Raw genomic sequence first — 27,268 nt, forward strand, 5'->3', positions numbered from 1 at the left:
CCCATCTCCAGACTACCTGCCTTGTGATACCCTCTCTAATGAATTCCCAACTGCTGATACCTTTCTTCCCTAGATTCTTCATGAAACTACTTTCTGTTGCATATAATTCAAAATCTAATCATACCTTTAGTTTTCCGATGATTTAGAATCACATACACTTCTTATTTCAATACATGCTAAGTTCTTCAAAGAGTTAGGTTATGTTTTATATTTTATTGTTTCTCTTAGTATTTTATAGTGACTACTCTGGGTATATACTCAATGTCAAATTGACGGCTTTTTTTTTAATTTTTTTTTTTTGTATTTTTCTGAGAATTGACAGCTTTTAAGGACTTGGGTTTTGTTTGTTTGTTTGTTTTGTTGTTGTTTTTAATTTTTTTTTTTTTTGTATTTTTCTGAAGCTGGAAACGGGGAGAGACAGTCAGACAGACTCCCGCATGTGCCCGACCAGGATCCACCCGGCATGCCCATCAGGGGCGCTCTGCCCACCAGGGGGCGATGCTCTGCCCATCCTGGGCGTCGCTATGTTGCGACCAGAGCCACTCTAGCACCTGAGGCAGAGGCCACAGAGCCATCCCCAGCGCCCGGGCCATCTTTGCTCCAATGGAGCCTCGGCTGCAGGAGGGGAAGAGAGAGACAGAGAGGAAGGAGAGGGGGAGGGGTGGAGAAGCAGATGGGCGACTCTCCTGTGTGCCCTGGCCGGGAATCGAACCCAGGACCCCTTGCACGCCAGGCTGACGCTCTACCACTGAGCCAACCGGCCAGGGCCGGGGTTTTTTTTTTGTTTTTTTTTTATTTCAAGTACTAATGATTTGTAATATTAGAGCTACTTTCTTGTATACATGTGCCTACTGTCATGCCTGGTACTAAGGACTGCCTTTACTTATTTCGTGTTACTGGAATCCAAATTTATAGTGAATCCTAAGTCAATGTTTCTTCTGTTGTTCTGTGGAAAGTAGAAAATAAGAGCAAAAGCACTAAGTCCAAGTTTTCTGAGATGCTTTCCTGTCTTCTCCTTTGAGCCTCTCCTTAACCTGTGTCCCTAAGTATATAATATTCATTTATCTTTGACAACTTTTCACTGACTACCTCTTGTAGCTTTTCTAAATAATTTGTGTATAGATGGAGATAAATTGTGTGTGTTAATTCAAGTTTAAGAGAAGAGATTGGAGTATTTTAGAAAGATTAATCCTTGTTTTACTCTAATTGATCTATGTTGGCACTGGTCCTGCCTGAGTTTTAAAATTTTTAAAAATATCTATAGGTGAAGAAATTATCTGTTGTGGTTGGAGTTGAACTTAAGAAGATACTTGAATATCCATAAAACCAGACATTAAAATGAACTAAGAACACTTTGTTTAAAGAAATGGGCTTAAAGATTTTTGTTGGGGTTTAGTTTTATTTATTTTTTTTTAGAAAAAGAGGAAGGGAGACAGAGAGAGAGAGAGAGAGAGAGATACAGATACAGATAGAGCGAGAGAGAGAAACATCGACTGTTGTTCCATTTATTGATGCCATCATTGGTTGATTCTCGTATGTGTCCTGACCAGGGGTTGAACCCACAACCTTAGCATGTCAAGATGATGCTCTTACCAACTGAGCTTCATGGCCAGGGCCTAGTTTTTAAATATTTTATCACTTGTCAGCCTCTTAAAGAATCTGAGATGACTTTTAAAACTAAGTCTTGAATTATATTTTAAATAATTGTTCTCTTCTTTAAAAGTTTATAAGATGATTTGAGAGTATTTGATTTATATACGTTAGCATCCCAGTTTTCTGAGTGGTGATGGTATTAGGGCTGAAAACATACAAGAACAGTGGCTATATGGCTTTAGAAGTATCCTAGCATTATCTCACCCTTCTTTGTTTCAGAGACTGATTCTTCAACAATGAGTATAACTAGTGTGGAACTTAATTTCATGTGTGTGCCTGCATGTGAGAGAGATTATTTTCCCTTGATTAACCAAAATAAAGTAGTAAAAAGGAAATTATATGAGGCAAGCTGGGTCTTCTTCAATAGCATTTTATATTGGTTTAAAATTTTTTTGAGAGAAATATGTTATTAAATCTTAACTTCTAGGAATGTTCTTGTTCTTAAGTTTCCTTGTAATAAAGATAGTACTCTTGTCAGGGGGATGTAAAGTACAGCGTAGGGAGCATAGTCAGTAATATTGTAATAACTGTGTATGGTGCCAGGTGGGTACTAGACTCATCCGGGGAATCACCTTGTAAGTTATATAAATGTCTAACCACTATACACTACACCTGAAATTAACATAATATTGAATGTAAACTGTCATTTTAAAATAAAAAAATTTTTAAAGATACTACTCTTTACTAATGGCTTCACAGGAATTGAGATTTTGTTCAGCATTGACTTTTCCTTTGCCTCACAGGTTGTTTGTATTCGCTCCACTTGGAATGCTCTCTCCCCAAAGCTGAGTTGTGACACAAGACCTCTCATTTTGAAGACCCTCAGTGAACTGTTTTCTCTGGTTCCTTCCTTAACAGTCAATACAGCTGAATATGAGGTATGTGTTTGGAGCTCAAAAAATTATCTGTTTCTACATTGGAAAGGCATATGCTTTATAATAGCTTTTGGGAAAAATATTTATAATTCTTCTCAAAAGTTATTTAGCACTTTTTGTTCTGAGAACATGTTGATATCTTTATGGACTCTTAGGAGAAGTTTATCCACCTTATCAATTCTGTGTCTTGAAGATTTATTTACATAAAAGATACCAAGTATTTTTTTATTTATTTGTTTATTTATTTGTCTTTTTCTGAAGTGAGAAGCGGGGAGAGGCAGACAGACAGACTTCTGCATGTGCCTGACTGGATTCCACCTGGCATGGCCACCAGGGGGCGATGCTCGGCCCATCTGGGGCGTTGCTCTGCTGTAACCAGAGCCATTCTAGCACCTGAGGTGGAGGCCATGGAGCCATCCTCAGTGCCCAGGCCAACTTTGCTCCAAAGGGCACTTTGGAGTTTGCTCCAGGCCAACTTTGCAGGACGAGAAGAAAGAGATAGAGAGAAAGGAGAAGGATAAGGGTGGAGGAGCAGATGGGTACTTATTTTGTGTGCCCTGGCCGGGGATCGAACCCAGGACTTCCACACACCAGGCTGATGCTCTACCACTGAGCTAAGCGGCCAGGGCGGCCAAGTGTTTATTATGAAAGTACTGTCATATTAAGAAATTTAATATGTTAAGAATAGTTTTTCTAAAATAATAGAAATCATCATGCCAACAGTTTAAATTCATTTTTTGGTGTTTTAAGCTCCAAAAAATGTACAAAGGCTTTAATAAAAGCAGGGAAAAACTCGTCCATTGGTATAGACATATTGCCATTTTGCTCCTAGTTTTGCCAAAGAGATTTGAGTTTTGCATGTTAGTTCACATTTTCTATATCTATTATCTTCATCTGTACTCTTCGTTGAGGATGATTATAAACCAAGCCATCTTAGGAGAGGAAAATAATTTTATGAATGACTCTGTGTTTGCCATTACAATGAATTGAAGCAGTTGGTGGAGATGCTTTGCTATAAGATTCATGGACTCCTGCTTAACATTTTCATCATCATCTCTTCCTTGAGTGAACCGGAAAGGGTGGTGACTTCATTTATGCCTCCTCTTTTGTTCACCCTTCCATGTTCACCTTTTCCCCTTTCCTTCAAAGAGCAGCAGTTGATTTTCACTTCAAGTCTTGGTGGACTTTTAGTTTGAGTCACAGACTTTGATAAACTACCCCTCTATCATATTCCAATAATAGTCCATTTCATATTTTAGATCACGTGGTAAGGCAAGATTATAGGATAATACTTCTAATCTTTCTAAATACTCACTGTGAATGAAATCAAATTTGTTCCCACTGCAGATGCAGTGCTAACACAGTGCTCAGAACATAATATATATTCAATAAGTAGTTTTTGAACCAATACAGGATATTGTGAATTTATTCTTGCATTTGGACTTTTGTTTTAATATATTAAAAAAGAATCAATTTGAGACTCCTGTAATATATAGTTCGCCTATAGTCTTTTTTAATGCTACTATTCACTAGTATATACCTTTGTGTTATACTGGGCTACTGAAAAGGGGCCAAGACTAAAACAGTAAGGGCAAGTTGTATATGTACTTATTTTCTGATTTCAGGGACTGAATTCATGTAACTTAGTACTGTTTGTGCTTTGAGTTATTCAGATTTCATTGCAGGTTAATTTATGAAGTGATTTGTATATAAGTTTCTTATATTTGCTTACCAATGGCTGTAAATTGTCTTTTGGATTAGATGGATTTTTTTTTTCTTCTTCAGATCTTACATTCTCCCTGGCTGGTTGCCTCAGCAGTAGAGCAGCGGGCCAGCATGTGGAAGTCCCGGGTTTGATTCCCAGTCATCCAGTCAGGGCACACAGGAGAAGTGACCATCTGCTTCTCCACCCCTCCCTCTCCGCCTTTTCTTTCTCTTTCTCTCTCTCTCTCTTTCTATCTCTCCCCTCCCTTCCTGCATCCATGGCTCAAATGATTCAAGCAAGTTGGCTCCAGGCGCTGAAGATGGCTTCATGGCCTCACCTCAGGTGCTGAAATAGCTTAGTTGCCAAGCAACAGAGCAGCGCCTCCAGATGGGCAGAGCATCACCCTGTAGGGGGCTTTTCGGGTGGGTCCCGATCTGGATATATGAGGGAGTTTGTCTCTCTGCCTCCCTCACTTAATTAAAAAAAAATTACATTCATTTCCACTGGCATTTTATTTTGATTTATTCTCATGCTTATGTTAATATTAAGGTTCCTCTATTGTTCATTCCATTTATTGTTTTGCTCCCAGGAAGGGTAATCCCTTCAGTGACCATAGTCCAGATGAAAGTAGAACTAAAGGAATATATAGGGATACCTCTCTCTGCCTGTCAGTCTCTGTTCCTTTTTTTCTTCCCCTCTTCCTCCCCATCACCCCCAGCCCTTCTTCCCTATGTGTGTTTAAATAATTTTTTTCCTGTTAACTGCTTAAGACTTTGTTCAGATGTAAGCCAGATTTAGAAGTAATGTACCACAGCATTGCTATGATATCCCTAGTCACCTCAGTACCTTGTGTTTGCCTGTGATGAAGTCCATCTCTTTATACCTAATCAGCAAAGTCTTTTAGAATCTGGCCTCATTCTCCTTTTCTGCCTCTCACACTCCAGAAAAGTAGTCACTTGTAGTTTTCTTACCTGCCTCTAAACTTTGCTGTTTCTTTTTTTGTTCTTGTTCATGTTGTTCTGTTTGCCTGCATTCACTTTTTAATCCTTAATTTTAAAATCTATGTTAGGATATAACAAATTGATTTAACATCCCATTTACTGAGAATTTTTCTGTAGTCAATGTCTATTTCCCCCAAAGTTCTTTATCTATACTGTTTTAAGAACATTTATTTCTATTTTATACTGTAAGTATATGTATACATATCTTATTTTCCCCATTAAATTAGAAGCTTGTTGAAAATAGTGTCTATGTTTCAATTAGTGTATTTTCTGAATTGCTTTGCAAAGTCCTTGGTGCATTTATTTATTGACTCAGAATATATTTATTAAAACTGTACTAGGCCTTAGAGATACTAATAAATAATAATTGATACTATTTTAAAGAACTTATATATTCTCATTATTCTTCCAGTTACTTTATACCAATTTGTTCTAGTATCTGATAGGAAGGTGAATCTGAGGATTTTCCCTGGCTGGTTGGCTCAGCGGTAGAGCATCAGCCTGGTATGTGGAAGTCCCAGGTTCAATTCTTGATCAGGACACACAGGAGAAGTGATCATCAGCTTCACCTCTCCCTTTTTCTCTCTCTCTCTCCCCCTTCCTCACCTTCCCTGCCCCCCTCCCAAAGTCATGGCTCATTCGAGTAAGTTGGCCCCAGGCACTAAGGATGGCACCATGGCCTTACCTTAGGTGTTAAAATAGCTTGGTTGTTGAACAGTGGAACAGTGGCCCCAAATGGCCAGAGCATTGCCCCCTAGTGGGCTTGATGGTGGATTCTGGTCAGGGCACATGAGGGAGTCTGTATCTTTGCCTTCCTGCCTCTTATTTAATAATAAAAAAAAAGTATCTGAAGTTTTTAAAGTCCATCCATCCATTAAACAAATATTTATTGAGTATCTGCTACATGCTGGACAAGTAACTTGACCAACACTGTAGTTTCTAAGTGAAAGCTGGTTTCTAGATCCAGGACTTTCTAGCTCTATAACCTCTATTTTTCTGTTACACCGTGCTGTCAGTCCCTGCCTTCCAAAAACTTAAAGGTTGATAAAGAAGATAGACATAAACAGTAATAATTATAACATTTGATGAGTACAGTTAATCACAGTACTAAGAGACTATCGTGGTAAAAGTGACCAGCATTCTTAGGAGGAATCTAAGCAAACCTTATTTAATTGATGCTATTAGAGTAGGATCTTGAAGAATTAATGCAATGTTGCTTTCCACTGAAGTTTGGGGAAAACAATATGCGGAGGCAAGGAGGTATAGAAGAACTTTATGTAAGTTAGAAGGGTAAGACATTAGAAGTTGGAAGGCAATTTTATGCATAATTATTAAATATTTATCATTTGAGGGACTGGGCGTTATGTTCTTTATGTTTTGGGCCTTATGGTCTAGGCCAGGGGTAGTCAACCTTTCTATACCTACCGTCCACTTTTGTATCTCTGTTAGTAGTAAAATTTTTTAACCGCCCACCGGTTCCACAGTAATGGTGATTTATAAAGTAGGGAAGTAACTTTACTTTATAAAATTTATAAAGCAGAGTTACAGCAAGTTAAGGCATATAATAATAATTACTTACTAAGTACTTTATGTTGGATTTTCGCTGAGTTTGGCAGAATAAATCTTTATAAAACAACTTACTATAGTTAAATCTATCTTTTTATTTATACTTTGGTTGCTCCGCTACCACCCACCATGAAAGTTGGAATGCCCACTAGTGGGCAGTAGGGACCAGGTTGACGACCACTAGTCTAGGCCTTTAAGTGAAAAACACAGCCACTGCCCAAAGGTGTGTACAACCTAGTAGGGAGTGAACCACATACTATAGATGCTAAAGTGTGCCATGTGGTTTATGGATGCTTGGAGAAGACTCTCTTGTAGGGCAGGGATCAGGAACAGAGGCACGAAAGGGGTATGACATTTGTACTAGGACTTGAGAGGTCGGTAAGAAATGAGTTAAGTTCCTAAATTTAGTAATCTTAAAGCGTCATTGTGTTTAAAATACCCATATCTTTAGAGTCCGTTTCTTGAGTATTTTTATTTTATGAATAATGGGTAAATACAGGTTAAGTCAATTACTAGTGGTATAATGTTTATTCTTGGTTTTATTTTGTCTTAAAATTTTGCCCTGATGTTTGTTGATTTTTCAGAATTTTAAAGTTCAAGTCCTAAGCATCCTTTGGACCCACACTCAAAACAAGGTACTGTAACAAGGGGTGCCAGTGAAACAGAACCAAGCTGGGCAAAGAACTATCAATTAAGAGTCTTAGAATAAAAAAATATGGCTTCTTTGAAATGATGGCTTCTTAAAATAATTGTGACTATTTATTAATTTAGGCTTTGAAAATTATTCTCAGTTTACTCTCATTAATACATTTTTACCATAAAGTGCATTTGTTACTTTGTGAAGCTGACATTTGTCTGAGAAGGAACTTTTGCCATTGTCTCATATTTCCAATGATCCTCCCCTTTCCTGCTTTGTCCCTCCCCACTAGCATCCTATCAAACAAGCAAAAATTCAGTCCGTCTTTTAGAAGTTCTTTCCAATCAAGGAGTATAGAGAAGAAGGTTTGGGTGATGTTATACCTGACTCGTGAGTGACGGAGCTTAGATTCTAGCAGGCCAACTTGCCCTGTTTGTAGCTCGATAATCAGAATCCAGTTCCAGCCCTATCAGACTCTAAACTCTCACACACCTTCCACTAACCCATACTACCCCGTGGGGGCCTGAGTGATTATGAGTTACTTTATTTTTAATGTCCAAACCAAGATAAAAATTTAGTGCTTCTGCTCTAGCCGGTTGCCTCAATGGTAGAGCTTCGGCCTGGCGTGTGGGAGTCCTGGATTCGATTTGTGGCCAGGGCACACAGGAGAAGTGCCCATCTGCTTCTCCACCCTTTTCCCTCTCCTTCCTCTCTATCTCTCTCTTCCCCTCCTGCAGCCAAGGCTCCATTGGAGCAAAGTTGGCCCAGGCGCTGAGGATGGCTCTTTGGCCTCCACCTCAGGCGCTAGAATGGCTCTGGTTGCAATGGTGCAAAGGCCCACACGGGCAGAGCATCGCCCCCTGGTGGGCATGCCGGGTGGATCCCGGTTGGGCACATGTGAGAGTCTGTCTGTCTGCCTCCCCACTTCTCACTTCAGAAAAAAAAATGTATTGCTTCTGATCCCCCTACCCAATGCTTTTCTCTCTATTTTCAATTGGGACAGATTAACAAGTGAATACTATTTCCAAAACACTGATGATAGAACTTTGAGGTTGGTGAGGGAAGGTTTTCTTCCCCCAGAATTGATGTTTAATACATGTTGTTTCTTTTGTTTGTTTTACTTTTATCCTACCTAGGACCCAGTGGTAGCAAATGCTGCATATAAATCTCTGTCACACTTCAGTGCTGGAGAGCACACCATTTTCCATCTGCCTGAACAGGTAGGCCTTTCTGCTTTGTCACTGGTGTCTGTCTCTTCAATGCTGGGTTTACCACTTTATTTGTATGCCCCCTCTTAGGATATTTGTACCTGGTGGATGTATATGTAATTCTAGATATTTTGTCTATAAAATATAAGAATTTATATTCATTATCTGTTTAATCTGTAATTGTCTTAGACTGTAGTGGTCTTAGACATCACAGATAATGAATTTAAATCTCTTTGAAGCAGATGGAAGACGCTTATGTTGCAAATGAAGTCTCCTTAAAGTGACAGGGTCTATGACTGCATGTCTTCTGCCCATGGCTCACTCCAGGAGATCTATGCCACCATAGGAACCACTTTGCCATGTTAGTGTACCATCTTTTACTTCAAAACCAAGCAAGACCTGCATAGACAAAGATTTATACCACCTGTGTAGCCAGATATTTGTTTCTGATATAAAATTGAGGTGCCATGTGAAAAAGATCTTGTAAAATCAAATTCTAAGTAAGGCAAGGTTTCCCACATCATCAAGGACTCCCAAGATAATGGACTCCTAATGATGTGTAGGTCAGCCACGGAGAACTGAATGAGGAATGTATTACTGTCCTCAAGGGTTAGCACATAGTGTGACATTAGCTTAGTATTTAGACTACCATAAAAACATACAACCTTTTCTAGTATCTATCTAATATAACCAATTTTAAATTGTTAGGTTATGTCTGGAGTTAAGTGTCTGATTTCACATTTAGTATTACTACTAATTCAAATGCACAAATGCCTTTAGTGTGTAAAGCAGACATTGTTTAGGCCCTGGCCGGTTGGCTCAGCGGTAGAGTGTCGGCCTGGCGCTTGGGGGACCCGGGTTCGATTCCCAGCCAGGGCACATAGGAGAAGCGCCCATTTGCTTCTCCACCCCCACCCCCTTCTTCCTCTCTGTCTCTCTCTTCCTCTCCCGCAGCCGAGGCTCCATTGGAGCAAAGATGGCCCGGGCGCTGGGGATGGCTCCTTGGCCTCTGCCCCAGGTGCTAGAGTGGCTCTGGTCGCGGCAGAGCGACGCCTCGGAGGGGCAGAGCATCGCCCCCTGGTGGGCAGAGCGTTGCCCCTGGTGGGTGTGCCCGGTGGATCCCAGTCGGGCGCATGCAGGAGTCTGTCTGACTGTCTCTCCCTGTTTCCAGCTTCAGAAAAATACAAAAAAAAAAAAGGCAGACATTGTTTAGAAGTTATGTATAACATTACCCAGAACCTGTCCTGGAGGCCACATGGGATCCTCATGCATTAAAATGGGTTTTCTTTTTATTCTATATTGACATTATATGGAGATTAGATACCCGTAAGAACCAATAGGATCCACGACATAAAGGGGACTGAAGGATGGGCTCTTGTAAAATCAAATTCTAAGTAAGGCAAGGTTTCCCACATCATCAAAGACTCCCAAGATAAACTGGCCACCTTGTCATGCAGTTATTATAAATGGGAAGTCTTAAGAAAAAGTGTTATATGACTCATAAAACTTAAAAAAATGGGACTTCAGACTGAACTATGGTAACTAGCAATGCCCATAGCTTCTAAAAGGGCTGTGAAAGTTCTTTATTAATTTTGGTTATTGAACCCTTATCAGACATATCTTCAAATGTGTCCTCCCATTGAGTGGATTTTCTTTTTATTTTGTGAATGGTGTCTTTTGTTGTGTAAAACTTTTTAGTTTAATATAGTCCGATTTGTTTATTTTGTCTTTTATTTCACTTGCCTAAGGAGATACATCAACAAAAATATTGCTATGACAGAAGTCTGAGAGTCTACTTCCTATGTTTTCTTCCAAGATTTAATGGTTTTACAACTTACATTTAAGTCTTTTATTCATTTTGAGTTTATTTTGTAATTGGTATAATTTGGTAGTCTAATTTTATTTTATTTTTTGCATGTACTTGTTCACTTTTCCCACCACAATTTATTAAAGAGACTGTCTTTATTGTATACAATAAATTATTGTAAATTTTTTTTTGACAGAGACAGAGAGAGGGGTAGAGAGAGGAACAGAGAGAGGGGTAGAGAGAGGGATAGAACCCTCAAGCTGATGAGCCCATGCTTAAGTCCATGACCTTGGGGTTTCGAATCTGGGTCCTGCAGGTCACAGTCTGATGCTCTAGCACTGCACCACCACCTGATCAGGCTGCCATCAGTATTTTAATAGAAATTGCATTGAATTTATAGATTGCTTTGGGTAGTATGGACATTTTAATGATGTTTATTCTTCCTATCTATGAACATGGTATGTGTTTCCACTTGTTTGTATCTTCCTCGATTTCATTTTTCAATATCATATAATTTTCTGAGTACAAGTCTTACCTCCTTGCTTAAATTTATTCCTAGGTACTTGATTTTTTTTGTTATTGTTGTTGCAATAGTAAATGGCTTTGTTTCTTTAATTTATTTTTCTGATAGTTCATTGCTAGTGTATAAAAATATCACTGATTTCTATTAATTTTGTATCTTGTAACTTTGCTGAATTCATTTATCAGGGCTAGTAACTTTTTGATGAAGACTATAGGATTTTCTATGTACAGTATCATGTCATCTGCAAGTAGTGACAATTTTACTTCTTCCTTTCCTATTTGGATACCTTTATTTCTTCCTTTTTTGATTGCTGTGGCTAGGACTTCAAGTACTATGTTGAATAACAGTGATGAAAGGGGACACCTCTGTCTTGTTTCTGATCTTAAGGAGATTGCTTTCAGTTTGATTTTGGCTATTGGTTTGTCATATATGGTCTATATTATGCTGACGTATGATCCATCTATCCCCACTTTACTGAGAGTTTTTATCATAAGTAGGTGCTAGATTGTATCAAATGCTTTTTTTTTTTTTTGCATCTATTCATACAATTCTGTAATTTTTATCTTTCATTTTGTTTAGGTGATGAATCAAGGTTATTGAATAGTGAATGTTATACCAGCCTTGCCTCCCTGGAATGAGTTCCAGTTGATCATGGTATATGATCTTTTTAATGTATTGCTGGATCTAGTTTGCTAACATTCTGTTGAGGATTTTAGCATCTATGTTTATCAGGGATATTGGCCTATAGTTTTCTTTTTTTGTAGTATCTTTACCTGGTTTTTGAATTAGGAAAATGCATGCCTTATAAAATGAGCTTGTAAGTCTTCCCTTCTCTTGAATTGTTTGGAAATTTATTGATTAATAATTTTCAGTTTAGCTGTTTGAATAACTAAGGACTAGAAGTCTAGAAAACAGTCAATGTTTATATCCCAAACAAGTCCCCAAAGTCCTCAAAGACTCAGGTGACAACCAGTCAGTTTCCCACCTTAGTTTTGTAGATGATGACAGTGATATGAAACTGAGGCTCATTTTGTATAAAAACTTATTTTCAATTGTTTTAAAAGTCCCTGCCAGGTAGCAACTTCTATAAGATAAAAACTAAGATTCTTTGTTAGAGACTACTCACTCTGCATGAAGGGCAATTTCAATTACTCACAAAACTGAAGGTTACCTGTACACCTTTCCAGTCAAAGTGTGTTCATCTTCTGTTTTTCTGCTGTGGATACTTGTGGAATGATCTTCCAAATGAACACAGTATGAATTTCAAGTTGAAAATGAAAAAAAAAAAAGATATAATACATCATTATCAACATGGTTACATGTTTATAATCCATTTGTGGGTGTAATTCAGCTACTTTTGTTAGCACTACCCTTTAACTTTACTAAAGAAAGGTATCTTGTTGATTGATGCATTAATTTAAAACTGTGAAACTTGTTGAATGCTAACAGGCTGGTAGAACAAAAGGTGTTAAAGGAGTGGCAGCCATCAGAAAAAAATGAGGGTTGAATAAGACATTACAACTAAGGCAATATGGAAAATGGCATTGGATAATAGAGCTGAATGAACACCATGTGAGTTTGAGATTTAAGTATCAAATTTATTAACTCATCTTTCTTGTCATTGGTTTGTTTTTAGAAAGTTCTGTGAGGTTATTGGCGATAGACACAATATGTTAGTTTAAATTCATTTGTTGGTTTGTAAAAATATTGTTAATTACTTAAAATTTGGAAATCTAAAATTGGTAAAAAATTTGGTGGGCTTCTTTGAGGACCTGTTGATTCTAATGTTAAAAAAATAAGCCCTGGCCAGATAGCTCGGTTGGTTGGAGCATCATCCCAAAGTGCAGAGGTTGCCATTTTGATCCCTGGTCAGGGCACATACAGGAACAGATCAATGTCTCTGTCCCCCCTTCCCTTCTTCTTTCACTAAAAAGAAAAAAAATCAATAAATAAAAATAGATATAAATGCTTTCCCCCTTTTAGTTTGTATTTTTTTTTGTTATTATTCTTTTTAGCTATTTATTCTTCATTTCTGGCTTCTTTAGCACACACAAAAAAAAATCAACACAAAGAAAACTACCAAACAAACAAAAGAACTGGAAAGAATTGTTTTCCTGACAAAACAATCAGTAATGGGTAAACATTTAGGTAGAAGATTGACTTTCCTCTCTGCCTTGGGTTCATTAAAAAATATTTAGTTATTTAAAAATTAAACTTTTATTATAGAAATCTTAAGATAAATTGTGTTGTTGATTTCTGGAGTTAGTTTTAGAAGTAATATAAAAGGACTCATTATGCATGCCGGGTTGATATTAATATAGAGTAACCTGTTTGGTTTTGATTTAAGTGAATGTCACTGCATTCATCAGAAGCTGTTTCTCTTTTTAAATGAATTTATGCAGATACTTGACGTGTTTCAAATAAAATTCTCTGTTTATGCACAAACTCCTGCATTTTCATAGGTTACATGCAAACAAAGGTGATTGGAAGGTTATCTGGCTCAGAACCCATAGTAAGGTATTTTGTAGTATAAGCTTTCCAGTATTCAATTTGAAGCAGATTTTAAAAGTAGTTTATCATTTTATATTTGGCTCTCCATTAAAGTTTCTTCAATAAAGCTTAGCTATAATTGGAAGGGCATAGCTGTGTTTGTGCTATGTGTGTGTGTGTTTGTGCTTTAAATATATGTACAGTTTTCCTGGGTGTTTTAGCAGCTAATGTAATATAATCGCCCTAATTATATAATTCAAGAGGTATTTTTTTCACATGGCGTCTCTTGATTTCCCTTAGCTGTAATCACATTGATCGTATATTAAATTTTTGTGCACAAGCCAAGGGCAAAGACTGGAGAGAGCACTGGGAAGCTGGGATAAATACTTCTTTAAGAGATGAGCTGAAAAAGACAGAAATGTAATGGAACCACATTCTAACAATAATTGCTAATTTGTTCAGAAGAATCAAGTCACATTTGAAGAAACAAAATTGGTGGAACAATCATAGTATTATAAGTAGGCAGACTATGTCATCTATACTTAAATTATAGTACATCTGTAATTTCCTTGTTAAATATATGTTATATAAGATGCAGACATGTGCTGTTTACCATATAGCTGATAAATATAGGCGTTCAGTTACGTGAATGTGAAATTAGACAATTTAAGATGAAGGGTGAATCAATTTTTTTTTATCCCCAACTTACTAGGTCTTTAGTGGCTCTCAGAAATATTGGTGGTCTGGATGCTGTGACTCATTTTAAATAATTTAGGTTGACTGAGCAGAAAGGCTGGATAGGCTAAAATGTGTGCAGAAATGATTGTATTCCTTTTATGGTAAATAATTCTGGAATTAGAAGCATTTGATCATTTGGCATAGTTCATGCACCAGTTAAAGTCCCTCTGAAGGTGATGGTGGCTTCTGTTTCTTATTCTTCCACTTGTTCCACTACACCTCCCTCTCCCTCTCCCATTTCCTCTTCTCCTCATTCTTATAGGCTGCCTTCTTTCCTCTTTCCTTCCTTTCCTTCCACCCTACTACCTTCCTTCTTTTAAAACAGATTGAGACATGATTCACATTCTATATAATTCACCCAGTTAAAGCATACAATTTAGTGGTTTTAGTATATTCAAAGAATTGTGCAACTAATTACAGAGCAGTCACAATCTAATTTTAGAACATTTTGTTATCAGCCAATTCCCATTACCCCTTCCCCTCCCCAAGCCCTAAGCAACCATTAATCCACTTTCTGTCTCTAAATTTGCCTGGCCTGAACCTTTCCTATAATGAAATCATATAGTATGTGGACTTTTGTGACTAGCTTACTTCATAGCATAATATTTTCAAGGTTCCTTCATGTGTAGCATGTATCTATACTTAATACCATTTTATGACCAAATAACATTACATGGTATAGATATGCCACATTTTGTTTACGTATTCATTAGTTCATGGGCGTTTGAGTTGCCTCTATTCCCCCCCCCCTTTTTTTTGCTATTATGAATAATGTATTTACATTCATGAACAATCATGTGCAAGTTTTTATGTAATTGTATATTTTCATATCTCTTGGTTGTATACCTAGCGCTAGCTTTGCTGGGGCATATGATAACCATCTTTAACATTTTGAGAAGTGGCCAAACTGTTTTCCAATGGGGCTGCACCATTTTACATTCACACCAGCCGGGTATGAGGATTCTGATATCTCTACCTCCTTGTCATTCCTGTTTCTGAATTAGCTTAAGTGTTACCTCTGCCCTTCACCTACCCCTCTCACTTGTGGATTTGATGTACAGCAGAGCTCCCAGGTGCTTTGACGGACTGTGGTGGTAACTGGTGTTAGTGATGTGGTCTCCAGCTGTAAGCATCATTGTTTGTTTCCCCAGTATATTTTTCAAATATTATTTTCAAGTTGTACTATAGATATGTAAAAAGTCAGGAAGTAAAGCAAATGAATTCGGACCAACTTTTTTGGGGGAACTTTATACACAATTAGGACTTGTTTAAATCTCTAAGATAACTCCTGATGATACTAACTCGGGCAGCTTCTAAGTATGTGTGCAGACCAGAGACACTGGGAAAACTCCACTTGTCAAAACCAAAAGGTTTGCAAACATGCTAGGGTTTCTTTGGTATGCACTGGTATCAACAAATGCCCTATGCGAAGCATGGATTATTGTTATCTCCATAGTTGTGACTGGCTCAGTCCTCTGTGAATTAGCTGCTCAAGACTGAGGCAGAATTAAATCTTGTCTTAGTGCTCGGGCAGTCAGGTTGCTTTCACTCCTTCACTGTTGAAGAGAACACTAGTAGTTATGGTTGAAAGGCTTCATTGGAGTGAGGTTATTATATATATTTAACAGAAGCATTTCCTTTTTTTTTTTTTTTTTTTTAATCCTTCTGCAAGAACCCTGACTCAGTGCAGTTCCTAAATGGAACAGTGCTTTGGGGACCTATGAAGAAGGCTGTATGCAGGAATTGTTAATTATTTCTAAAAATAACTCTTGGAAACAGGCTAATGGTAATGACTAGGTTCTGGCACTTTATGGTTAAAGTAACCACTTTTACATATTTTGATTTCCTCTCCTAATACTTAATTATCTTCACGTGGGCATTATGATGGTGTGTCATTGAAAGTATTAAAAATTTAATTAATTGCTTGACAGTTATATTTTGTAGAAATTACAATAGTAGTAATCTTTTACATGTTTTATTTTTGGTTCAAACAACCACAAAATCTTCAAATTGCAAATTACACACAATAATGTTTATCTACCAGTTACATATTTTAGTGTTTTTATATTCCATAGCAACAAACTGCTAATCTAAGGTAATTTCAACTAAAGCATTCTGTCCTTTCCTGATTTCTACTATATATTCTATTGGAAGAGTTTAAGCTTTGTCACAGAAATATGGCTGAAATCACAAATTTTAAAAAATGTAACAGAGTCTGACTAGGTGGTGGCACAGTGGATAGAGTGTCGGACTGGGACGCAGAGGACTCAGGTTCGAGACCCCAACGTCGCCGGCTTGAGCGCGGGCTCATCTGATTTGAGCAAGGCTCCAGCTTGATTCCAAGGTTGCTGACTCAAGCAAGGGGTCACTGAGTCTGCTGTAGCCCCCTGGTCAAGGCACATATGAGAAAGCAATCAATGAACAACGAAGGTGCCACAACGAAGAATTGATGCTTCTCATCTCTTTCCCTTCCTGTCTGTCTGTCCCTATCTGTCCCTTTCTCTGACTCTCTCTGTCTCTGTCACAAGAAAAAAAAAAAGAAATGTGTTAGACTAGGCAAATAGTTAATTATAAACCATAGAATATATTCAGTGGTTCAATATATTAAATGTATATATGTTTGCATTGTATTGTCGCATGGTATAAAATTTTATTAGATTTCTATAATAATCATTGCTTATGTTGGTTTTTGGTGATTTTTCTTACCAAAATATTATTAGTTCTCGATATGAATCTTGGATTGTATCTAATAGGATGATTGGAGGTTGACACTTAGGTAATCTGAAAGTGAAGTTTTTTTAAATTAATTTTTAATGGCCTTTGATATTATGGAACAATTGAGCCTAACTCAGTTTTTAAACCTTGCCATAAAAAGAACAAAGAAAAGATTCTACATAATATTTTAGTGTCATCTTCTTTGTCATTTCAGATAAGACCAGAACTGCACATTCCCGAGGATCTGGATGAAGATGAAGATGGGGAGGGCGCTGGAAAGGACCCGGATCTCTCCGTCCCTGGCTCTTGCTATCTCCAGCTGTTGTCGCTCACCTCACTGCTGGTGTTACCAGGTGACTCTTACTTACTTAGTGGCAGGGAAGCTAGCATTTTTTAGTGATTTTTACCTATCTGATTAATTGTGTTCTTTTGTGATGTGTCCATATCATAGGTTACTTTAATCTCACATACCTACTATCTGGAATGCAAAATGCATCCATCTGTTCTGTAGGACTGCTTGAGGTAATCTGGTGTTCAAAACATACTGAGTATGGCCCTGGCCGGTTGGCTCAGCGGTAGAGCGTCGGCCTAGCATGCGGAGGACCCGGGTTCGATTCCCGGCCAGGGCTCACAGGAGAAGCGCCCATTTGTTTCTCCACCCCTCCGCCGAGCCTTCCTCTCTGTCTCTCTCTTCCCCTCCCGCAGCCAAGGCTCCATTGGAGCAAAGATGGCCCGGGCGCTGGGGATGGCTCTGTGGCCTCTGCCTCAGGCGCTAGAGTGGCTCTGGTTGCAACATGGCGACGCCCAGGATGGGCAGAGCATCACCCCCTGGTGGGCAGAGCGTCACCCCATGGTGGGCATGCCGGGTGGATCCCGGTTGGGCGCATGCGGGAGTCTGTCTGACTGTCTCTCCCTGTTTCCAGCTTCAGAAAAATGCAAAAAAAACCCAACAACAACAAACATACTGAGTATGTTAAACTCGAATAAAATGGAAGCAGAAAACTAGTTTAAATAACCATTTTTACAGAGAAATTAGAATTTATTTCAAATGCTAAATTTATTCTGTAAAACCAATTTGCAGTGGGACTTTAAGTCCCTGATTCATATAACTGTTTATTATTATATAAGGTAAGTGAAAAGATCATTAGACTATTCCAAGATTTACTGGCTAGTTTTATTCTTATAAATTTTATTTTTTCTTTAGAATTACTCCAAAGATGGTAGCATAAGAGAACTATAAATTGCCTTTAAAAAAGAGATAAAATTGTACAGTTGTTTAGTTTCAACATGAATTTTACAGAAACTTGGTATTAAAAATATTATTCTAATTCTATTTAATTATTCTAATTTAGTATTAGCCAACATTTTGCTGAGCAGGCATCTATTACTTGATCTCTCTCAATTCTAGCTTGAATGTTCATAGATGTAAAAATTTAATTTCTGAAAATTAAGTTCAACAAACACAAGAAATTTCATCTTATAATAATCTCACTATCTGTAATGTTGGAAATTTTTTCCTTGGTTTTATCTCACATTGCTATTCAGCCATATAGATATTATTTATTTCTAGAAAAAGCTCAAGTTCCAAATCCCCACCTTCTTTCATTAGGCAAAACTGAATGGTACAACTTAGACAAAGAGTTTACCTTTTCCTTTCTCCTGATGTCCAGAACAAGCCTTAACAACGTGTTTCCGTTTCCTCTCTTCTATTCTTCCCCACTTCCTACCTCAGGGTTTTGCAGAGTCTAGGACCTTTCCTGCAGTTAGTGATGAATCGAAGAAGGAAAAAGCCTGTCGCCAAGTTTCCTCTTGTATCCTAGAATAGTCTTAGAGTTAAAAGTTCTTTGAGCTTTTTAAGTGATATTGTTCTCTCTTACATGGACCTCTCACCCGGGCTCATGGTATGAATAGAAGAAGGAGGAAGGTACTCATTGTCAAGGCATGCTATTGTTCTGTCCTCCCTGCCTGCACAGAGCTGTAGGGGCCATTGAGTGGCTCCACTACATGGTTTATGCTTGATGGTCATGAGCACCTTTTCTTGAGAATGAAGGGGAGGATTTGAGATCAACCACTGTATCTGTTTGAGAAAATTTAATAATTAGAGTCAGGTGGGTAGTCTACTCTAGATGCTGTCTATGTCTGGCAAACCATGTCACTGTGGGCAAAGTTCTTCATTTTTCTGGGCCTCACTTTTCCTGAGATTACTCAAAAAAAAGAACCAGGAAAAAGCACTAGCTTTAGGGTTGTATACCTTAAAGGTCCAGAGTGGATGATACATAATAGTTTTCAAGGTACAGTAGACAGAAAACCAGATTGCACTGAGTGTAAATAAATCCTGGCCCTTTTCTTCTTTTCTTTCCTTTCAAGCAAACACAAATGCAGCCACACAGTAAATGCAATAATTTGCATTTTTAAAAACAGGGTGTTACTGGTATCAATTTAATTTTTTTTAATTTTTGAAATAATTTTAGACTTACAAGAAGTTGCAGAAACAGTTTGATTTATATACTTTTACCCAATTGCTCCTGTTGATAACATCTTACATAACCTTAGTTTATTATTAAAACCAGGAAGTTCATATTGGTACAGTATTATTAACTATAGACCTATTTGGATTTCATTGGCACTTTTTTTAATACAGCATATAAACTTTTGGGGTTAGTTTTTTCTTTTTTTCCACTCAGGATGTTTTTGAAACCATCCAAATACTTGCCTGTATGAAATTGGTCTTTCTTACTACTAAGTAGTATTCCATTGTAAGATGTACTACCATTTGTTTACTCACCTGTTGAAAGACATTTGGGTTGTTTTAAAAACATATCTAACACTACAAAATTTTAGCTCTTTTCAAATTCTCACCTGGTCATTTGTGAGGAAAAGACTAGGGCAAGACTCAGTGACAATGTAAAGAAGTTCTAGTTGCTAGCTTAGTGGCTGGGGAAGACGGCGCTTTCTGTATCAGTTGTCGCCATGGTATCTTACTGCCCCAGTAGAGCCCAAGCTCTACGTCGATCAGCTGTCCCTGACTCAACTTCCCCGTGCAGTGGGACACTCCTCCTTATCAGCAGGGCTTTTAACCTCTTCCAGACTACTCTTGAGGCAGCTATGAGGATGCTACTGATCAGTGCCAACATTAACTGCCACCGGAGGAAAAACACAACCTTCACACAAGTTAGTTGCAAGAATCACACAGGCAGTTTATTACTCACAAATCCTTTTGACGTTCCTGGGTACAGCTTAAGGGGGCCCTGTCGGTGTGCTCCTCTCGGCTGTCTTGGGTCACAGCTCAGAGAGGTGTGGAGACAGTCCATGTTCACAGAGTCTGGGTGACTACCTCAGTAGGGGGCCCCTCAGCTTTAGTACCTTTTCTGGAAAATGCCTTCTAACATTTGTCAATCCCGGCAGAGATTTTCAACCTTTGTTTCTCACGCACTCATAAACTAATTACTGAAGAAAAAGGGGCCCTGACCTCTTCTTCCTTAGTAACTAATTTATTTGTGCCATAAGATGAAAATGGTTGTATTTAGTCAGGGGCACTGACCTTAGTAATTAGTGTGTGTTTGTGCCATGAAAAAAAAAAGGTTGAAAATACAGTATTATCACCTCAAACCACCTTTTTGGGAGTTCCTCACAGGGAGCCCTTTTTATGTTAATCTACTGAAATGTTACATCAAGCCACTTTTAAGATGTTCCTAGGGAAGCTTTTATTTTATGTTAACTTACAATTATGACATCAAGCCATTTCTTATTTATGTATAACTTCACACACACACTAACTGGGCCCTGCGCGAAAGACAGAGTCTGTTTATCACATCTGCACACACTATATTAATTCCTATCCAGATGGCATAACTTTATTTAATTTTCTTAATTAATTTTAATATTATATCTTAATTACTTTTACATATCTTCCGTATTTTTTTACATTTCTATATATTTAATTACTATAACATATTACTACAACACTTATCCTCATTTAAACTATTCTCAGGGCTAGAGTTCTTTTGAGAATCCTTAGTTCTCTGGTGCACTTGACAAGAAGACAGATTTCCATTTCTGGGTTAGTCTATGGCAGACGTGTACTTATCTCTTGTCATGTATCAGCTTCTGCCAGAATAAGATTCCTTCTGAGAAAGCTTGAAATGACCCTCTCTCATCACAGTCTCACAAATGACAGGCCTGGCTGCATTCTGAAAAGCCTTGCTCATGCCCAGCCAACTTGAAGCAGTCATACATGTGCATGTGAATTCAGGTATTGGGGTATGTGGCCTACAATTGAATGCTACTCACCTCTTTCATTTAGATGGTGTATTGGTTAGGGTCTTGACAGGAAAGGCACATTCAGATAGAGTAATTGAGGGTTTAATCAAAGGACTACTTATAGGTATGTTGTCAAGGTTAAAGGGAAATCACAAGCAATGGTAAATCATCCCAGAGTGGTTAACGTTCCTTAGCTAGAATAGGTAAGGGGAGGGAGCAGTGAAGAGAATGAGAGAGCTCATCTGTGTCTCAAATAGGGGAGCCAGGGCCCTCGTTAGAGGGATGCAGGAAACCTGTAACAATCCTGCAGGTAGGTGTCTAGGGCAGTGATGGGCAATCTTTTGAGCTTGTTGTGTCAAAATTCACCCCAAAACCGAGCATAACTCGGGTGGTGTGTCACTTTGAGAAAAAAACCATAATTTCACGATATTTATAGTTTAAATAACAAAAATGTATAATTGTAATATATAACTGTATTTAATGAACCAAAAACTAATTATTTAACTTACCTGCTTAGTGACTTCTTTGTTCATCTGTCAGTCAGGTTTTTTTTGTTGGTCTTGATATTATTTAACTTGTGTGGGGTGCAGTGAACTAAGATAAGTGAGGGGGAGGGGGAATTCTTTAACTACCCTGCCTATTAGTGACTATTTTGTTGCTGAATTTCATTGGCTAAATCTTCAATTGAGGGTTGGTATTTTGTACACTTCAAGCCCAAGCAAGCGCTACTAACTTCATCTGTCAATCTGTTTCTTTTGTTCGTTTTGATATTATTTAACGCTGAGAATAAGGTCTCACAAAAGTATGTAGAGGGAAAAATTATGAGTAAAACCATTGCTATATTTTTCAGGGTGCTAAAAATGTCTGGTAATCGGTTCCAGGCACTCCAAATTTCCTGTTCGTAGTGGCACTCCTCTTGATTCTCCAAGCGGCACCTTTCCAGATTCTCAGGCTTTGACCTCAAGTCGACAAACACCTAAACCCAGATGCTGTCTTGAAATTCTGCAAGTTGCATCTTATGTAAATTAAGATGGCTGCCGCTATTTCTAATGGCGGGAAACGGCACCCATAGCACAGGCCCTCGCCTCTCCCAGCCTCCCCCTCACTTACCTCAGTAATGATGGTCAATTAGAAATCCATGACACCCCAGAACAGTAGATTGGATGATGGTTGCTGTGGTTATGTGGTTGCTGGTAATGGCGATCACAGGGCCCCCAGAGATGCATTCCCTGTGACATTCCACTGCTCCCTGCTCCGCCAGCTGGAAGTGAGGTCAAAGATCCCCTAATGGCCTAATCAGAAGTCCCAAAACTAGGCACTCTGCCGGAGTTCTATTGTTTTGGCCTACAGACCTCCAGCACAGAGTGTCTACACTACAGCAAATGTTTTATCCTCGGCTACTGCACCTCCTGGCCATGCAGGAGCCAAGGATGAGATGTCTTTCTCAGCATGTGGGCCTGTATTTCTCTGGTATGTGGTAACATGCGGCCGCGTGTCATCGAAAATGGCTACGCGGGTCAGTGCTGACACGCGTGTCATAGGTTCACCATCATGGGTCTAGGGAGTACATGCCTTACTTCACTGTTTTTTCACCCCCTGACCTCCTGCCAGTGTTATCACTAGATGAAGCCAGAGGACAAGGAAGCCTGATGATGCAGTTGTTAGTCTTCCAGGACACAGAGCAGGGTTGAGAGGGTGGAGGATGGGTCTGGAGGGGTAAATGGAAGGCATCCCACAGTGTTCTCTGGTCTTTGAATGGAGAAGCTTGGTTGCATTTAGGAAGTTTCTATTATTGGATTGGCAGAACTGGGCACATAATAGATGCTCCAGTGAGCACTTAACTGCCTTTAAGTTAATCATGTTTATTTAAAGGCAACTTTTAGGTCTATTTAGAATGAAATTCCGGTTTTATTAGGTGGAGCCTTGTTTTTTGTTCCGATAATAGGGGGCACATGCAGAAGCTTCCTTTTTTTTGGTTTTCCTTATGATTTTTTTAGTTTTAATGTTTTTGTTTCTGCATTGGGCAACCTCTAGTGGAATTTAGGAAAATAACACTTGAATGTAAACTGCAGTTTTACAAGTATTTTGTTTGGGTACCCATTGTCTTCTGAGAAACTCATGATAAATTAAAATGTCAAGCAATAAAAGATCTTGGGCTTATTTAAAAGGACCATGAGCAAAAAACTAATGAACTAATATATATTTTTTAATAATTATACTAATATTGCTACATAACGATAAAAGTACTCTCTGAAAATACCTAAATGACAAGGAACCAGGAAACCTGGAGCTGGTGTGTTCCGTGCAGAAGGAATGGCAAGTGTGGTGGCCCTGACTGAGACACAGACTTTTTGTTACTGAGCCGTGGGAAAAAGGCCACGTGGAAGTGTGCCTTACATAACTAGCGAGGAGGACAGGCGGTCAGAGATGCAGTCAGAGGGGCGGCGGGGACTCAGTCACAGAAAGTGTTTATCGTCATCAGAAATTTTGATATTCTGTGTACAGGGGAAAACCACTGGAGATGTTAGGGAGGGGAATGATGTAGAATTCTGGCTTTTGGGATGTAGATGGTTTGTAGGGATGATCATGAGGAGTAGAAACCAAGAAACTAGTTTTTAAATTAATGCACATGAGGAAGAGAGGAGATAATAACTGGGTAAGTAGCAGTGAAAATGGAAACAGATGGATTTGGGCTATGGTTTTGAAGGTTGATCTAGAAGGACTCACTGACGGAGTACAGATAAGGAGTCTGGGAAAGAAAAATTAAGAATGGGGAGGTTTTTAAACTTAAACAACTAGGTTCAATGGTCTGATTTGGGGAAGACTGAAAAGAGAATGGGAATCAGTTCTTTTTTTTTTTTTTCTGAAGCTGGAAACGGGGAGGCAGTCAGACAGACTCCCGCATTCGCCCAACCAGGATCCACCCGGCATGCCCACCAGGGGGCGATGCTCTGCCCATCAGGGCGTTGCTCTGTTGCGACCAGAGCCATTCTAGCACCTGAGGCAGAGGCCATGGGGCCATCCCCAGCGCCCGGGCCATCTTTTGCTCCAATGGAGCCTCAGCTGCAGGAAGGGAAGGGAGAGACAGAGAGGAAGGAGAGGGGAATGGGTGGAGAAGCAGGTGGGCGTTTCTCCTGTGTGCCCTGGCCGGGAATCGAACCCTGGACTCCTGCATGCCAGGCCAACGCTCTACCACTGAGCCAACCCGGCCAGGGCCAGCTCTTTTTTTACTTGGTGAAGTTTGGTCTAAAATAGGCTAAGTTGTTTTTGTTGTGGTTGTGTGTGTGTGTGTGTGTGTGTGTGTGTGTGTGTGAGAGAGAGAGAGAGAGAGAGAGAGAAAGTTAAGAATAAGTGTTTCTCGCCCTGGCCGGTTGGTTCAGTGGTAGAGCGTCGGCCTGGCGTGCAGAAGTCCAGGGTTCGATTCCCGGCCAGGGCACACAGGAGAAGCGCCCATCTGCTTCTCCACCCCTCCCCCTCTCCTTCTTCTCTGTCTCTCTCCCCCTCCCCAGTGAGGCTCCATTGGAGCAAAGATGGCCCGGGCGCTGGGGATGGCTCCTTGGCCTCTGCCCCAGGTGCTAAAGTGGCTCTGGTCGCAGCAGAGCAACGCCCCAGATGGGCAGAGCATCGCCCCCTGGTGGGCAGAGCGTCGCCCCCTGGTGGGCGTGCCGGGTGGATCCCGGTCGGGCGCATGTGGGAGTCTGTCTGTCTCTCCCCGTTTCCAGCTTCAGAAAAACACACACACACACACACACACACACACACACACACAAAAGAATAAGTGTTTCTCTTCTAGCCTACTATAGTACTCTATTTTTGATCTTTTTTATGTCTCTTTCAGCTTTGGAGGAATTTTTTACATCACTCGTGAAGCAAGAAATGGTGAATATGCCCCGTGGGGTGTATCATTTGGCATTAAAAGGAGGTGCCCGCTCAGACCAAGGAAAGACTGTAGCAGGAATCCCCAATTTTATATTGAAAATGTATGAAACCAACAAGCAACCAGGTTTGAAGCCTGGCCTTGCAGGTGAGCACAGTATATATTATTCGGGTACAATTTTTTACTGTAATGTTTTAGCTTCCATTCCCAAGAAGGATGGAGTAGGTCATGGTAGAGTATTGCTGCTGCTGCCAACATCTAGGCACAACTGGATAAATGACAAAACTAAATCACATTTTAAAGAATTTCAGAGAACTACTGAAGCAAAGATGACTAGGTAGACAAAAATTCCAGGATAGAAGACCATTTTAGAACAGTTCCACTCCCCATGGGGAATATCCACTGATTCTGGTTGTGGGCTAAGATTGGGGGTTGGCCAGGAAGCAACCAGTGGTGCTTTTAGTGTTTCCATTGGATAGAGTGATGTAATGACTAATTTTATATGTCAACTTAATTGGGCTAAGAGATGGTCAGAGAGCTGCTCAAACATTATTTTGGGGTATGTATAAGGTCTACCGGAAAGTTCTGTTCATTTTTGGAATAAAACAAAATACAAATTTTTCTTACCGTCAATAAACTTTATTAAATAATATTATTGTCATCATTATTAATGATTTCTTGCCAGCATGAGGGCAATTTGTATATCCCATTTTTGAAAAATGTTTTATCTTTTGATGCGAAAAATTGAACCAGTGCTTGTTTGATATTTTCTTCATTTTTGAATTTTTTGCCCTTCAAAAAATTTTGTAAGGACAAAAACAAGTGATAGTCGGAGGGTGCTAAGTTCGCGGAATATGGTGGATGCGACAGACATGCTTCTGTAGCATTTCTTCCTTGTTGAAATTCGTAAAAATTACAGTGGCGTAAATTAACTTTATCAGTAGCCATGGGTACACTATTGCTTCACACATAAGACTAACGTGAATCAACTTTGTTTTAGTTAATTTGCTACGTCAGTATGTATACATTAAGTGATAAAAATAGAGAGGCACACATGCACCAAATACACATGTGCTTACTTGTCGAAACTTGTTGTGATAGAAACGGACAGAACTTTCTGGTAGACTTTATATGTGAGTGTGTGTTCAGAGGAGGTTAGTATTTGAATCAGTATACTGAGTAAAGAAGATCACCCTCCCCAGTGTGTTTGGGCATCATCCAATCTGCTGAGGGCCTGAACAGAACAGAAAAACAAAGGCCGGGTGTATTTGCTCTCTTTGCTTGAATGGCTACACCCATCTTCTCTTGCCCTTGGACATCGGCACTTTCGGTTCCCAGGCTTTTAGACTCAGAGTGAATTGTATCTCTGACTTTCCTGATTCTCCAGCTTGCAGATCTATATCTCTTACTCATTCTGTTTCTCTGAAGATTCTGACTAATATAGTAGACAAATTGTAGATTTTTTCACATAAGATATTTTCTGGATTATGATATGCACTGAAGGTTAAAGAATGAGGCTGATGCTTCTGAAAGGCAAAGTGAAATCTGTCAGTCTGTGCTTAGGAAACAAAGACAGGCAAGGAGAATGGGTCTGAAAACAAAGCATGTGAGGAGTGAATTGACACCGAATTTCCAGAGCTCTTTTCACTGGGTGCATTTACTGATTCTGGCCTGAGCTACAGGCTGAAATTTAAGCGTGACCTTAACAAGGGGCTGGTACAGAAGGCAGAGAAACTAATAGAGATCTTGACTTTTATGTCGTACCTGAATGACAAAATGGGAGTCTTCAGGAGCCTCAAACACACAGTCTGTTTCTCTCACCAGATATTTGCCAAAATTTGAAACTTTAAGGATGGGAGAGTTAAAAAGATAAGCTGAAAACCTCTGAGGACAGATCTGAATCTCTCATAACTAATCCATATAGAAGAGTCCAATTAGACTGCAGTTGAAAATCTTGGGGAAGCATACCCTGGGAACAGGATTGAACCAGACATAGACTGTGATGGACAGTGTGGTGTTTGTGCAAGGATAGACAAACCAGCCAATGGAAGAATAAGAATTTTCAGAAGCAGCCCAACCTGTGGTGGTGCAGTGGATTAAAGCGTCAACCTGGAAATGCTGAGGTCGCCGGTTCAAAACCCTGGGCCTGCCTGGTCAAGGCACATATGGGAGTTGATGCTTCCAGCTCCTCCCCCCCTTCTCTCTCTCTGTCT

The 27,268-nt window shown here is 39.3% G+C and overlaps 1 protein-coding gene across 3 annotated transcripts in view; it reads left to right on the plus strand.

Moving 5' to 3' along the window:
• The window catches only part of FOCAD (focadhesin), a 342,443-nt gene that overhangs the window by 227,444 nt on the left and 87,731 nt on the right, over positions 1-27,268 (plus strand). For all 3 annotated transcript variants that reach the window (XM_066368255.1, XM_066368257.1, XM_066368256.1), the window contains exons 16-20: positions 2,397-2,531; positions 7,385-7,435; positions 8,574-8,657; positions 17,133-17,271; positions 25,017-25,202. In XM_066368255.1, the coding sequence (XP_066224352.1) occupies positions 2,397-2,531; positions 7,385-7,435; positions 8,574-8,657; positions 17,133-17,271; positions 25,017-25,202 (595 nt within the window). The remainder of the gene's footprint in view (positions 1-2,396; positions 2,532-7,384; positions 7,436-8,573; positions 8,658-17,132; positions 17,272-25,016; positions 25,203-27,268) is intronic.

The sequence above is a fragment of the Saccopteryx leptura genome, chromosome 2 (genome assembly GCF_036850995.1).
Source record: "Saccopteryx leptura isolate mSacLep1 chromosome 2, mSacLep1_pri_phased_curated, whole genome shotgun sequence".
Taxonomy (NCBI): Eukaryota; Metazoa; Chordata; class Mammalia; order Chiroptera; family Emballonuridae; genus Saccopteryx; species Saccopteryx leptura.